Source organism: Bombyx mandarina, chromosome 28 (genome assembly GCF_030267445.1).
Source record: "Bombyx mandarina strain Sakado chromosome 28, ASM3026744v2".
Taxonomy (NCBI): Eukaryota; Metazoa; Arthropoda; class Insecta; order Lepidoptera; family Bombycidae; genus Bombyx; species Bombyx mandarina.
The window spans coordinates 3,641,723-3,657,232 of record NC_143233.1 but is presented as its reverse complement, the minus strand read 5'-3'; the positions used below and the strand labels follow the sequence as shown (position 1 = coordinate 3,657,232).

Sequence of the window (15,510 nt, the reverse complement as noted above, 5' to 3'; positions counted from 1 at the left end):
ATGTCTATGGGCTCCAGTAACCACTTAACACCAGGTGAGCTGTGAGCTCGTCTATCTACTTAACAACAAAAAAAATGGTATTGTTTTTGTAACATTTATAACATCTTATGTCGCGGTACAAGACGATTGGGTGAAAGATTATATTGCGACGGGAATTCACAATAAAAAATAGGAAAGCGGCCTATTCAATTTAATAGAATATTCGGTGCGGCCTCCAGACGATGCTTACTTTACACTTCTTGTTAATGTAAGCGAGTACATACATACGAACATTTTAGAATTATTTGGGCAGAGAGAGAAAATAGGAGACACAGATGACAGCGGTTGTCAAATATTCGATGTTCTAAACCAAATTTAAAATGACGCCGTCACACCTTTCGCATATCGGGATGGGAGAGGTGTTATCTATATATTAATACGTGAAGCAAAAACTTTGTACCCCTTTTTACAATAATTGCGCGGACGGAGGAGTATGAAATTTCCCACACTTATAGAGAATATAGAGAAGGAGTGGAGACTGTAAAGATTTTCTTAAATTATGCATAAAAAATACATTAAATCAATAAAAAATACATTAGACACACTACCGTGTATTTGACACACACACGCATGCATACTATTTGTTTATGGTCAAACTATTGTTATTGCTTATAGTCTGTGATCAAATTGAGAATAGATTCAATATTGTTTGTCTTTATTAATATTTGTCTATAGTGTAGTCTTGGCGAAATCTGTGATTATAGACGTAAATTAGTATTTGACAATATAAGTAGAATCATAATAGTGTACAAACTTATAATTTACTACTGGGGGACCACCAGTACGATTAGAAATTCCGGTGTCATGTTTGAAGGTGGGTGGCAGTATTCACATTGAGATGCCATAGACCTCTTTTTTCAGGCATGAGGCCGAACCTCATACGAGCTGTCGTACGAGGCCGGCGTGGTATTTAAGAATTGACGGTCTACAGATGTTTGTTGGGAGCAGATCACGAAACTAAGGATGCTATGACCACAAACACTGGTAGTCGCTTAGCATAGGTTCGGTCGAGTATTCGTCTTAGATTAAAATTTACAAATTTTATTACAATTTTTGGCTTCATTAATTCGGTTGATTTAAAATTACTTTTAAATATTAATACGTACAAGATCTTCCACCGAACATATTAAAACTGTAGCTTTTTTTTTAATTGGTTAGATGGGTGGACGAGCTCACAGCCCAGCTGGTGTTGAATGGTCACTGAAGCCCATAGACATCTACAACGTAAATGCGCGACCCGCCATGAGATATAAGTTCTAAGGTATCAGTATAGTTACAACGGCTACTTCACCCTTCTAACCGAAACGCATTACTGCATCACGGCAGAAATAGGCAGGTACCTACGGTGCGGACTCACAAGAGATACTACCACCAGTAATTACGCAAATTATAATTTTGCGGGTTTGATTTTTATTACACGATATTATTGCTTCACCGTAAAAGTCAATCGTGAACATTTGTTGAGTGCGTATTTCATTACAAACATTGGTATTAATCCCAAATACACAGTAGAAAAGTATACAATCTAAAAAAAATAGAAACTCTCCATCACAAAAACATCCAACAAACAACATCTGTTTTTTTTTTGTTACGCGAGTGAAAAAATATATTCCCACGATGGTACATAAACGATAGAAGCTCTGTCAGCCTTATTAAGTTGAAAGCTCGCCTCGTAAATATGATGGAACAAATGAAGCTTAATATTTCAACGGGAAATAAAAAGCACGAAGATGTTATTCATTATGAGTATCGTTTAGCTAATAAACTGGTTCTAAGATAATGTTTCGTATGGATAACAAAATGGAATATATCTGTGTATAAACCATAGATGTATGAAGAGCAGGAAAAGGTTGAAGATGATTTTAATATAGTATAGGCGGACTTATCGCTTAGAACGATCCGTTCTAGGCAACCATTTACGAAATTGTTAGGCAATTGACGACAATTCGTTTAATATCAGTCATATTGCATATAATATGAATTAACCGGAATTCAAGGTACCTCTCGGACACAGCCCACTGAGTTTCTCGCCGGATCTTCTCAGTGGGTCGCGTTTCCGATCCGGTGGTAGATTCTGCGAAGCACGGCTCTTGCTAGGGTTCGTGTTAGCAACGTCATTAGGTTTGAGCGCTGTGAGCTCACCTACTAGTTAAGGCTACGCTGATATCTCAAGTCTCTCAGATTAGGTAGGAAAAAAAATTTCAAGGTAATAACTGTTTTGTTAACACGTGCTCACTAAACACGCAATGAAGGAATACAGTTAGAAAAATCGATCGAATTTATATTTGCCTAAAGAATACTGTTGTATTTTATAATAAAGCGTCGTGCAGGCGTTAAGTGTCAAAGTCCTGCCTATTTCTATCACGGAGCCAACACACGTTCAGGTTTGAAGTGAAGGGGACATCCGTTAAAGTATCCAACTGAGACTTCATTCTCATGTCTCAAGTTTGGGCGTCAAGATGTGTCTTTGGGCTATGAAATATTTAATATTATCATTATAATATTATAATTTGCGTAATTACTGGTGGTAGGACCTCTTGTGAGTTCGTGCGGGTGGGTACCATCACCCTGCCTATTTCTGCCGTGAAGCAGTAATGCGTTTCGGTTTGAAGGGTGGGGCAGCCGTTGTAACTATACTTGAGACCTTAGAAATTATATCTCAAGGTGGGTAGCGCATTTACGTTGTGGATGTCTATGGGCTCCAGTAACCACTTAACACCAGGTGGGCTGTTTGCTCGTCCAACCATCTAAGGAATAAAAAATAATAATAATAATAATTTGTACCGAGAGTTTGTTCTCTAATCGCTACCTCAATCTCTATAACTCAAAACCTTGTTTTTCTTTTTCTCCACCTTATCCCATTAGGTGGGGTCGGCACAGCAAATTTTTCTATTCCCTCCTCTTTTATCAGCCGTCAGCTCAACACTCACTCCTCTTTCATAATATCGTCAATCACACACTCCATCCATTTCTTCTTCGGACGACCTCTTCCTCCTCTACCTTGTACTACTATTTCCATACATCTCCTAGTCACTTGCATCTTCTCTCTACGCATCACATTTCCATACCACGCTAACCTCAAAACCGTTTGAATTAATTTAAAAAAACCTTTATTACAAGGTGATTGTCATTTCAACAAAACAAAAAAAACAGGTAACTATTTGGTCTATATAATTAGAATTTTCTATAAAGTCCACAGATCTCCGTGTAAAATGAAATACATAATGATCCTTTAATATCAATGTGATAATTAAATAGGGCTATTTCATCCCCATTTATAATATTAGGCTGGACCTTACATTACGGTTATCAAACAAGAAAAATATGTTAACCTCAACCCTTAATTTCGCAAAACAAACGGACCCTAAAAAACAAAGTAATTTTAGAACAAATCGTTTTATGAGTTCATAAAATGACGCTTATTTCATGATTAATTAAACTGTATTTGGGAAAATAGACAAATATAACTTGGAGTTTCGCGGATCGATTTTCGTACAAAAATCTCGATACTTCAAGAACTCGAAATCAAGCAGCGTCTGCTTTCTATAGGACAGTCTCGGGATAGTGGATTTTTTGGGTCCATCCGAGAATGGCGGGCGATACAAGACCTCACCGGAGGTCGCCAGTACTGTGGACCGACCAAATTAAAACCACAATGGGAGCTGTAGGATGGCCTTGGGTATGACGGGACATCATGAGACGCGTCAAGTCTACTCCCTCCAATACTAAAAGATGATCACGGCCAAATAGGAATGAGTTTCAGGGAATAGACCAGTCATTGGTACTTTTTTTTTATTGCCTTTGTACGCAGACGAACATACAGCTTAGCTGATGGTGAGTGGTTACCGTCAGCCATGGACTTCAAGGGACAGAGCCAAGCCACTGCCTACTGCTAAAGCCGCTGCCTACCGCAGTATGCATGCAGCGGTTTGGCTGTCCCTTTGGCACAGTGGCCACTGCCCATCAAGATGATGTTTAGTTTGGTCGCCCATCTGCAAATAGTCATACGACCAATTGATTCCAAAGTATCAGTTGCTACAAACACTATAACGTCAATGACGTCACCCATACATGACGCTCGAAGTTCCATCTACAACATTAACTCTGCGAACTAGAAGGCATTACCTTTCGTGGAATTAGGCGATGTCTGGTCATTATCATTTTCCTGCCCTTCTCCCAGTCACTTGGGGTCGGCGCAACATGCTTTCTCCTTCCATACTCCTCTATCATATCCCATTTCTTCGCTCACTCCCCTCTTACACATATCGTCTTTAACGCAATCCATCCATTTTTGGAACGAAGTTCCTTATGGGACGGGACGATGCGGAGGGGTACCCTAACCGGGAAAAACGTCCGTAACTTAAGATTTTTATTAGTAATGCACACAGTGTACGACTTAACTTTGTAATAACGTACAAAAAATAACATATTTTTTTATCATTAATTGACCACGATCTCAGAGCGTTCGTTTGCGCAATACACTAACTCTTATGCAAAAAACCGTGAATGAAGTGTACCCCAATAAGTTCGCACGTTACCGAATGACCGTTGTTGTTGCGAAACTTCCAGTTTTATTTTATTTATACCTCGAATATAACTTAAAATTAATATTTTTATAATAAGGAACTTCGTTCCTATCTGGTGTCCCACGACACCACACATTCTTTTTTTTCTTAGGTCTACCTCTTCCTCTAAAGCCTTCCATGCGATGTCTGGTAGTTGTATTAAAAGCAGAATCAAAATAAAGAGATATGATGGTTTTATTGCAGATATTTGCTGTAAAAAAATAGCTTATTAGTCTAATATTTTATTAATATAAACTCACCGACAAACTGAAACAGCAAACAGGTCGCCGCAGACCAAAACAGTGACATTATGATCATTCTGTGTCGAATTTCCAGCACTTGACACTTATCACAACATTCATTTTATTCTACAACATATATTTTTTAAGTATTTCCTTATTTCGTTTTTCACAGCGCATATTATTCATTCACTTTAATGAAAAAAAAAATTTTTAGTAATTTTAAATTAATTAAAATTTTAGTAATTTTAAACAACGTTAAAACAGTTACTTTTTATATTTAAGTTGACTACTATATCATAACAAGTTATTGCTGCGTATATATTTACATGGCATATTGTTTTACTTGTTTTCTGAAATACATCAAATCGTATTTTTTTTCGATTTGAAATAAATCGGAATCCAAATCATTGATTGCTAATTATAATAGTTTTTAATGGATGCCTTACTTTTTATGTTTCATTGTGCTTTCAAGTTAAGCGTCACTGTATATGTAAAAAGCTCACACGTTATTACTTACGATGCTTTTTAATACTACTTAATGCATTTTTTACAAAACTACACTAGTCTTAATATCACGTACTGATCACATTTTGTTTGATTTCAGATCTGCAACAAAAGAAAAGATTATTATTATTTTTTTTTTATTTTTATTGCTTAGATGGGTAGACGAGCTCACAGCCCACCTGGTGTTAAGTGGTTACTGGAGCCCATAGACATCCACAACGTAAATGCGCCACCCACCTTGAGATATAAGTTCTAAGGTCTCAGTATAGTTACAACGGCTGCCCCGCCCTTCAAACCGAAACGCATTACTGCTTCACAGCAGAAATAGGCAGGGCGGTGGTACCTATCCGCGCGGACTCACAAGAGGTCCTACCACCAGTTATTAGTTAAATTTTTAAAATCTTTATTAGCGTATCTTTTAATAACAGGTTTTAATTATACATAAGCAAAACCAATACCATTTTAGCGAACACGTTAACACATATCAGGCACGTGCTCACGAGATACACTCATAATGAATGAATAACATTGTGTAAGAAAATCAACTCCGTGTGTTCAAAAATACGCTTATAATTGTCTTTTGGTAATAAGTCTCTAGGATTGCTATTTTTTTTTATTGCTTAGATGTTTGAACGAGCTCTCAGCCCACCTGGTGTCAAGTGGTCACTGGAGCCCACAGACATCTACAACGTAAATGCGTCACCCACTTTGAGATATGAGTTCTAAGGTCTCAGTATAGTTACAACGGCTGCGCCATCCTTCAAACCGAAACACATTACTGCTTCACGGCTGAAATAGACAGGGTGGTGGTACCTACCCGTGCGGACTCACAAGACGTCCTACCACCAGTAATTACGCAAATTACATTTTTGCGGGTTTCATTTTTATTACACCATGTTATTTTCCTTCACCGTGGAAGTAAATCGTGAACATTTGTTAAGTACGTATTTCATTAGAAAAATTGGTACCCGCCGGCGGGATTCCGGAACACAGGTGCATCGCTACATACGAATGCACCGGACGTCTTATCCTTTAGGCCACGACGACTTCAAGTATAGTTGGTAGATGCAGATAATATTTAAACGTAAACTTTGAGTAATTCACAGTGGTTCTTTTTTTAATGAGAGTGGACATAAAACCTATCACATGGAAAGTTATAAAAAGAAAAGAAGACTATCACTAAACGCACCGCGCGCATTCTACACGCACACGCCGCTTGATTTTCATCTCAATATTCTTTTGGACTTTTACTACTTTTCTATTACAAACTCTTACGGACCATCATCCTCGTCATTGCGCGAGTGTTATATGCGTTTTGTGAGGACAAACAATTTAGAGAAGTCCCTTCAAGTCGTCAGGCCGACCACCGCCATTACGCGTCGTTTACTAGTCACATTCCTTGGACTCTGCAGCCTGTAAGAAGACTGCGACCGGTTGGCAGGTACGTCTACTTCTCATTACCTTACCCCTTTTCTTTTGTTCACCTATTGGCGATACTCGCCGCCAAAAATACAGAAGCAGAGCACCGCCGTGGTGGAAATTTGTAAAGACTTGGTTTTTTCCCACTACACAGTAATAGTGAATTTGAGTGTCTACCTACCTATCTTTTTGCCGACAGTAGCTTTAGGGTTATTTTGGCTTCAGTTTGGTGGGCCAGTTTACGGGCTCGCGTGAAATGATTTTCCAATATCTAATGAAATATGTACTCAACAAATGTTAACGATTGACTTCCACGGTGAAGGAATATCATCGTGTAATAAAAATCAAACCCGCAAAATTATAATTTGCGTAATCACTGGTGGTAGGACCTCTTGGCAGTCCGCACGGGTAGGTACCACCACCCCACCTATTTTCGCCGTGAAGCAGTAATGCGTTTCGGTTCGAAGGGTGGGGTAGCCGTTGTAACTATACTGAGATCTTAGAACTTATATCTCGAGGTGGGTGGCGCATTTACGTTGTAGATGTCTATGGGCTCCAGTAACCACTTAACACCAGGTGGGCTGTGAGCTCGTCCATCCATCTAAGCAAAAAAAAAAAAAAAACTGCCATAGCAAGAATAGTGGTACACTTAACCTACAATCGAATCCGAATCGCGACCCACTGAGAAGGTCCATTGAGAAACTCGCACTCTTCCCTTTCACATAGACCCCAAAACGGAGTATTAGGTATTAACGTCCATAAAAAAGTTGGTACTGGCCTGCGAGACTGTTATTTTTTATTGGCACATAATATACCTAATGAACATATTATTGTACTAAGTTACATGAATCTAATAAACATTATAATATAATAGTCTCCCTCGTTTAATTTCCACAGGATTTTCGTTATCCAGCCGATTTTAATTCACTTCAACAAAAGATATACGCAGACGGAATGTAGAGAATTCAATTTGGCCGAACAAACAGTTTAGGAGTCGATGAAAGGAACTCCGGATGATAATGGAATGAATTGGGTCTAATATACGTATGGAAACGGCCATGGGATCACGTAATGGTGTATTTTTGACCGGTTTATTAACGGCACGCCGTAAACAGAGGCCGCTACCGCCATTGTCATTGTCGTGTAAATTATGGAGGAGACTTTTGAATAACAATATGTCTAGGTCTGTAATTATATAGGTAAACAAAGCTAGCACAATCTTTTGTAATGTTTTTAATATTTCCTTTGGAATGTAACGACAAAGAGCAGATCTTTCATTGAGCGCGGTAGACCGACGGTCCAGATTTTATTATTCGGAATTTGTTTTTATGAAAAAAAATCTTGAAAACTGCATTAATGAGATTCAGGATCTCATGTAAACAATCACCATAGGATATGTTTGTTCTATTTCTCTTCTAGTATTTTTCTAGTATAGGTTCCACCAGCCATCAAAACAATGAAGACCGAGCAATATTTTACAACCACACGAACTGGTATCAACATCTAATTCTATTACTGCCGCAAACCAGTCACGGTTCTGGTACGGAAGACAGTAATAAAATTAAACTGAGATTTAACTTCAATTATGGAATCTTCGTTGTAATTTTAGAACGAAGTTCCTTATGGGACGATGCGGAGGGGTACCCTAACCGGGAAAAAACGTCCGTAACGTAAGATTTTTATTAGTAATGCATACAGTGTACGACTTAACTTTGTAATAAAGTACAAATTAGTAATGCACACAGTGTACGACTTAACTTTGTAATAACGTACAAAAAATAACATATTTTTTTATCATTCATTGACCACGATCTCAGAGCGTTCGTTTGCGCAATACACTAACTCTTATGCAAACAGCCGTGAATGAAGTGTACCACAATAAGTTCGCACGTTACCGAATGGCCGTGGGTTGTTGCGAAACCTCCAGTTTTATTTTGTTTATACCTCGAATAGAACTTAAAATTAATATTTTTATAATAAGGAACTTCGTTTCTATCCGGTGTCCCATGACACCACACATCTTTTTTTAAAGTTCTTGTGACTACATAACACAATTTAAGCCTTTGCTTGAGAATGAGAAATGTTTACATCTAAACTAGTAAATAAACCAAATTGATTATTTATATATTAATACGTGAAGCAAAAACTTTGTATCCCTTTTTACGAATTGCGCGGACGGAGGAGTATGAAATTTTCCACACTTATACAGAATATAGAGAAGAAGTGCACAATGCTAATATTTTTTTTAAAATAATGCATAAAAGACACATTAAATCAATAAAGAAAACATTACACACACTATATACCGTGCATTTGACGCACGCACACACGCATGCATACTATTTATTGTCAAACTTTTGTTCTTGACGTCTGTGGTCAAATTGAGAATAGATTAAATATTGTTTGTCTTTATTAATATTTTTTATAGTGTAGTCTTGGCGAAATTTGTGATTATAGAAGTATAAAATACAATCATAATAGTGTACAAACTTACAATCTCAATTAATTATAGTCGAATTTCGACTACTGCGAGACCTCTAGTCATCTTAAATGGACGCAACACCATGGTAATGTCAATTGTATTGTAATACTGACGGTCCGAGCCTTTACTAAAACGCATTTGAGCACTTATCCATAAAAGCATACATCCAAAATTGATTATCATTGGAATGGAGTATCGGAGAGAAACGTGCTGTATTCGACAAAAGCAAATTCACAAATTTGCAGACAATATTCAAAGCGAGATCAGAATAATTAAATGAAACACAGTTTGAAATCGGGTTTCGTGATTTTGATATTTCGATAGCCATTTGGTTCCGAATTTAATTGACTGATTTAATGCTAAGCGCGTTTCATTACAAGTCTCGTATGGTATTACGTATACTGATGGTAGGACCTCTTGTGAGTCCGCGCGGGTAGGTACCACCACCCTGCCTATTCCTGCCGTGAAGCAGTAATGCGTTTCGGTTTGAAGGGTGGGGCAGCCGTTGTAACTATGTGGCGGAACCTCGCCCAGTTTGTTGTTAAACAACGGAAGGAAAGATCTTCCACCGAGCGGGTGATATTGCTCGGTAGACCGACGGTCCAAATGTTGTTGTTCGGAACTTGTATATATGCGCTTTATCTTCAAAATGTCGTAAGCGAGATTCAGGCATCTGTCAATTATCTTGCGTTGTATGATGGCTACCCGCCACAACTATACTGAGACCTTACAACTTATATCTCAAGGTGGGTGGCGCATTTACGTCGTAGATGTATATGGGCTCCAGTATCCACTTAACACGAGGCTGTGAGCTCGTCCATCCATCTAAGCAGTAAATATAGTACATTGTCCACCAAGGGAGAAAAGTAGGACATTTCCTCCCGCGATGAGATGTCCTACTTTTCTCCCACGGTGCACATACTATTTTTTCTCCTACCAGGCCGAAAGTTCGTGGAGTACCGAGCCGGGGTCCAGGGGCGAAGCCTCGGTGGTGTCCAGGGGTGAAGCCCTGGTCGGGGGTGTGGGGGGGGGAGACTAACGCGCATGCGCATTTGTCAGGACCCAGGGAGGAAAACTTTCTTCCCTGTACAGCGGGAGGAAAACCGAACTTTCGGCGTAGGTAGGAGAAAAAAAGTTTTTTTTGGATGAGCTTGTCTAGTGTTCACTTGAGATGTAAAGTCAAAGTTTCAATGCTATTACATAACGACTATCTTACCATTAAAACCAGAAAACGACTACTTCGCGACAGAAATATGCAGACTATTGTATTAACTATTGTATTGAAGTCACCGTGGCCTAAAGGATAAGACGCCTGTTACATTCGTATCGAGCGGTGCTACTGAGCCGGTGTTCGAATCCTGCAAGCAGGTACCCATTTTCCAATGAAACATTTAACAACAAATAAAAAAAAATATGTAAAACTAGCTGACCCAGCAGATTTCGTAGTGCCTCAATCTATAAATAAAAGACTTAAAATTTTGTATAAAATAAACTTAAGACAAACAAAAGGAATCCGTCCGACGGGGCACACATCAAAGGGAAAATTAAAATTGTTATTTTTATTTAATTCCGAGTATTTTCATATTTATTTACCTTTTAAACCTTCTCTGGACTTCCACAAATAATTCAAGACCAAAATTAACCAAATCGGTCCTGGCGTTCTCGAGTTTTAGCGAGACTAACGAACAGCAATTCATTTTTATATACTTAATATATAAGATTATTCACCGGTGCAATGAAATTCATTCATCATTTTTATTATTATGCAATTATCAAACGAAACCTTAGAACTAAAATTTTCAGTACATTTATAACTCTGAATAGTATTAAACGTAGCGTACACAAGGCTTTCGCGGAACCGAATTCACCTCATTTCCTCGTCGAATGAATGGGAAATGGGAGAGGCTCGTGGCGGGCGCCTTTATGCGGGAAAGTAGGGAATAAGTTAGTTTTAACAATTTAATAGTGAATAATTTTCCAATTTATAGTGGTGAATGGGCATGTTGCTTATTAATTCCGCAATTCTGCCTGTTTTTAATATATATTTTTTTTATTGCTTAGATCGGTGGACGAGCTCACAGTCTACCCGGTGCTAAGTGGTTACTGGAGCCCTTAGACATCTACAACGTAAATGCGCCACCTGCCTTGAGATATAGTTACAACAGCTGCCCCATCCTTCAAACCGAAACGCATTACTACTTCACGGCTGAAATAGGCGGGGTGGTGGTACCTACCCGTGCGGACTCACAGGAAGTCCTACCACTAGTAAATATTATACTCATATCAATAGACAGAGTAAGTAATAGAGTAGTAGTAGACAGAGGGAAGTAGTAGAGAGTCAAGAATAGAGGTAGAGCAATAGCTCTATTCCAATTACGTGAGTCTTCACGTAATTGAGTTAGAGTATAGTGACAAATATTTCTTGAATCATAAAATTACGACAAAATCTATATATTTAACCATTTTATATTTATCTATATAAGTATAAAGATATTAAGATAAAATTTATAAATTTGGTTTGGAAGAATATTTCCTTCCATACTTTCGTCGAAGTAAACAAGATAATTTACACGTATAATATGCGAGACCGCTGAAGTTATAATAACATAACATATACTTTAACAAACAAGATGGTTTGCGGCGATAAGTATGTTAGATAAAACAACTCGATCATTGTTTTGTGAAGCGGGAATAACAAATCTAATGAACAGCCACACCTCGAGAAACTGATAAATATTTTTTTGCCTGCAACGAAACGTATCTATACTACTATACTGAGACCTTAGAACTTATATCTCAAGGTGGGTGGCGCATTTACGTTGTAGATGTCCATGGGCTCCAGTAACCACTTAACACCAGGTGGGCTGTGAGCTCGTCCACCCATCTAAGTAATAAAAAATAAAACGTTTGTTTTGATGCTTTTACGATGTTTGGCTGTTGGAAAGTTGCAGATATTCAGAGCATGTTTACTTCGTAACAGACACGCATTCTATCCATATATATTATATATATATATATATATATTTTTTTTTTTTTATTGCTTAGATAGGTAGACCAGTTCACCGCCCACCTGGTGTTAAGTGGTTACTGGAGCCCATAGACATCTACAATGTAAATGCCGCCACACTCCTCGATAAATAGATTCTAAGGTCTCGGTTTCAACAGTACAACGGCGGCCTCCCCATTCAAACCGAAACGCATTACTGCTTCACAGCAGAAATTGGCAGGACCATGGTGCTTACCGATCTGGACTCATAAAACATACTAAATATTTTCAAGCATAATTAGATTAGGCAGTTAACGAAATATTCAAATCTGAACAAATAGCACTTTAGTCGTCTATGACTATGAAAACTATTAAACTCGATATTAGAACCATAAAAATAGTTTTCACTTATTTTTCTTTCTTAGAATAATTATACTCTGTCAATCAGTCCCAGTTCTTTAACTATAGCTTGCTTAACTCGAACAAGGGCGTTCGAGTTAAGCAAGCAAAAGTTTGTCTTATATTTCCTTTGAAACCCGAAATCACATTATACTACAATATCACATATTATATTACCAGATTAGTTGCAAAATATTGTTACGAGCTGAGCCCTGCGGATGAAATAGCTCATCACCGAAATACTCATCAAAACTTTGCTTAATTATTACGACAATTAAGGTAGACTTCACTATCATGATTCACTTCTTCGCTTTCTTGAAGTTTGTTCGTTATTTCATCTCGAATAGAACTGTCTTCATATCGCCTATGTCACGGTTTAATAGCCTTTTCGACTATAGATCTAGAATATTCGAGAATGTTTCGATAATTCATCTCTCTTATGTCGGAAATATTTTCAAGGTCATTAAAACACTCGATAGCACAATAACAGTGAGAAAATGATTTAGAACATTCGAGAAATGTTTCTAGAATATTCGAAATGTGACCTAGTAGTTTCGATATCCTTTTTTGCTATTTAACGACAAGTGCAATTACTTTTATCAGCTTATTAATGTTCAATAGTATGTACCAGTTACTAATATGACCAGCCGCAGGTGACATTGCAAGCATTGCATGATTCCACGTAATTACTTATACAACTATGCTCTTCTTATTTCTGATTAATATCTCATAAAACAATTTTCTCGTAATGAAATCTGTGACTCTATAACAAGCCCATAATTGAAAAGATATTTAAGTTTACTGTTAATTTGATTCGCAAATTTTATTTTTAGTTTTTTGTAATAGTCGTTTCTAAAATTAAGCTGTCAGAAAATTACCAAAAGGAAACTTCAATTATGAAGACCCCTTAAACAGATTGGTCTCAAGTGGAATTATTATTTGATACCAGTAATTTCACGGTAGATTATCTATACAAGCTATTGTAACAATGTCGTGCCTCGTTTCGTTTTTATTGCTAGAGACTTGATTGCGGAAGCTAAGCCGGCTTTGTAAAAAATTTTCATATTTCTTTTTTTAAGAAATTGTAAATTTTTTAACCAAGAAATTTATGTAAACACTCTTTCACGTAGTGTGTAACATAAACATAATTGATGACAAAGCTATATATGGGATTAGCGAATCAAAAATAATTAGAAAGGTTTCCTTCTCATCGCTTTAATTTTTGAAATCATTAAACTTAGTCGTCGTGGCCTAAAGGATAAGACGTCCGGTGCATTCGTATCGAGCGATGCACCGGTGTTCGAATCTCGCTGGCGGGTACCAATTTTTCTAATGAAATACGTACTCAACAAATGTTCACGATTGACTTCTACGGTGAAGGAATAACATCGTGCAATAAAAATGAAACCCGCAAAATTATAATTTGCGTAATTACTGGTGGTAGGACCTCCTGTGAGTCCGCACGGGTAGGTACCACCGCCTCGCCTATTTCTGCCGTGAAGCAGTAATGCGTTTCGGTTTGAAGGGTGGGGCAGCCGTTGTGACTATACTGAGACCTTAGAACTATATCTCAAGGTGTGTGGCGCATTTACGTTGTAGATGTCTATGGGCTCCAGTAACCACTTAACACCAGGTGGGCTGTGAGCTCGTCCACACTTCTAAGCAATATAAAAAAAATAAAAACTTAATTGATTTTCGTATGTCTCATGTTAACTTATATCGTTCAAACGATCCTTTACCCACTAAACTCAAGTCACGGCGACCATCGGCAAACGACAACACAGCGACGCGTCCGCGATTTTAAAATCGCTTCAGAACTATTCCGAAAATTTCCAGCGAATACCGTTCTTTATACATTTTGAGAATTTAAAAATTTTCATTCGACGATGTAGATATTTCTTTATCTAACAAGAATTTTAGAGGGATATTCTACATTCATTGCTTCTACCTTTTAGTTTATATTATCTTTAACATTTTTATGCTCGAAAAATTGAGATAATATTATATCTTTCGAGGTTTTCATTCGAGTCTGAGTCAACAGTACCTTTGTGAAGGATTATTTGGTATCTGTCTACAAGAGAAAATGTTATCTTGGTTATAACGAATGCCAAACATTTTAGTAGCTCTTGTTACCGATTTCATTTGCTTATCGATCATTCTCTATCTTTATTTTCATATTTATAAAACAGGTCTTATAAATTACTAGCTGTACCCGTCCGCTTCGCTGGGCATTTAAAATTAACATTATTATTTCCCACCCCCACAAAGATTCTCATCATTAACGCCCCCGCAACTGGTGTAGGGAGTCCAACACTCAAATAAATATTAGCCTATCCATTAAGTACACGTATTTTCTACATGGATACTAAGTTTTAAGTCAATCGGATGTACGATTCAATAGTTATAACGGAACATCCGTAAAAGCCACTGTAGATTTATATATTAGTACTAGTTGACCCGGCAGACTTCGTAGTGCCTCAATCGATAAATAAAAGACCTAAACTTTATTTAATTTCGAGAATTTTCATATTCATCTACCTTTTAAACCTTCTCTGGACTTCCATAAATAATTCAAGAACAAAATTAGCCAAATCGGTCCAGCCGTTCTCGAGTTTTAGCAAGACTAACGAATAGCAATTCATTTTTATATATGTAGATATATAGATAGACTTGCCACACGTCGCCTTGTTATTTTTTTCTGCTTCTAATGATGCAAATTCTAGAGCATTGCTTACCTGCGTTTCCCAGTTTTATTCTGAGTCTCGACTATCTTATTCCGTATTTAAATTGAAAACAAACGACCGCTCGTTACGGTATAAGAATCTCTAGACGCCATATTGCTCTGCAACTTTAAATACGTACGAGACGAAAATT

At 37.5% G+C, this 15,510-nt stretch overlaps 1 protein-coding gene across 1 annotated transcript in view; it reads right to left on the bottom strand.

Annotated features, from left to right (window-relative positions):
* Nucleotides 1-5,044, bottom strand: part of LOC114243374 (uncharacterized) — a 113,016-nt gene extending 107,972 nt beyond the window's left edge. Inside the window, exon 1 of the mRNA XM_089738980.1 lies at nucleotides 4,865-5,044. Coding sequence (XP_089595106.1) covers nucleotides 4,865-4,922 — 58 coding nt within the window. The 5' untranslated portion in view covers nucleotides 4,923-5,044. The remainder of the gene's footprint in view (nucleotides 1-4,864) is intronic.
* Between the last annotated feature and the right edge of the window lie 10,466 nt (nucleotides 5,045-15,510).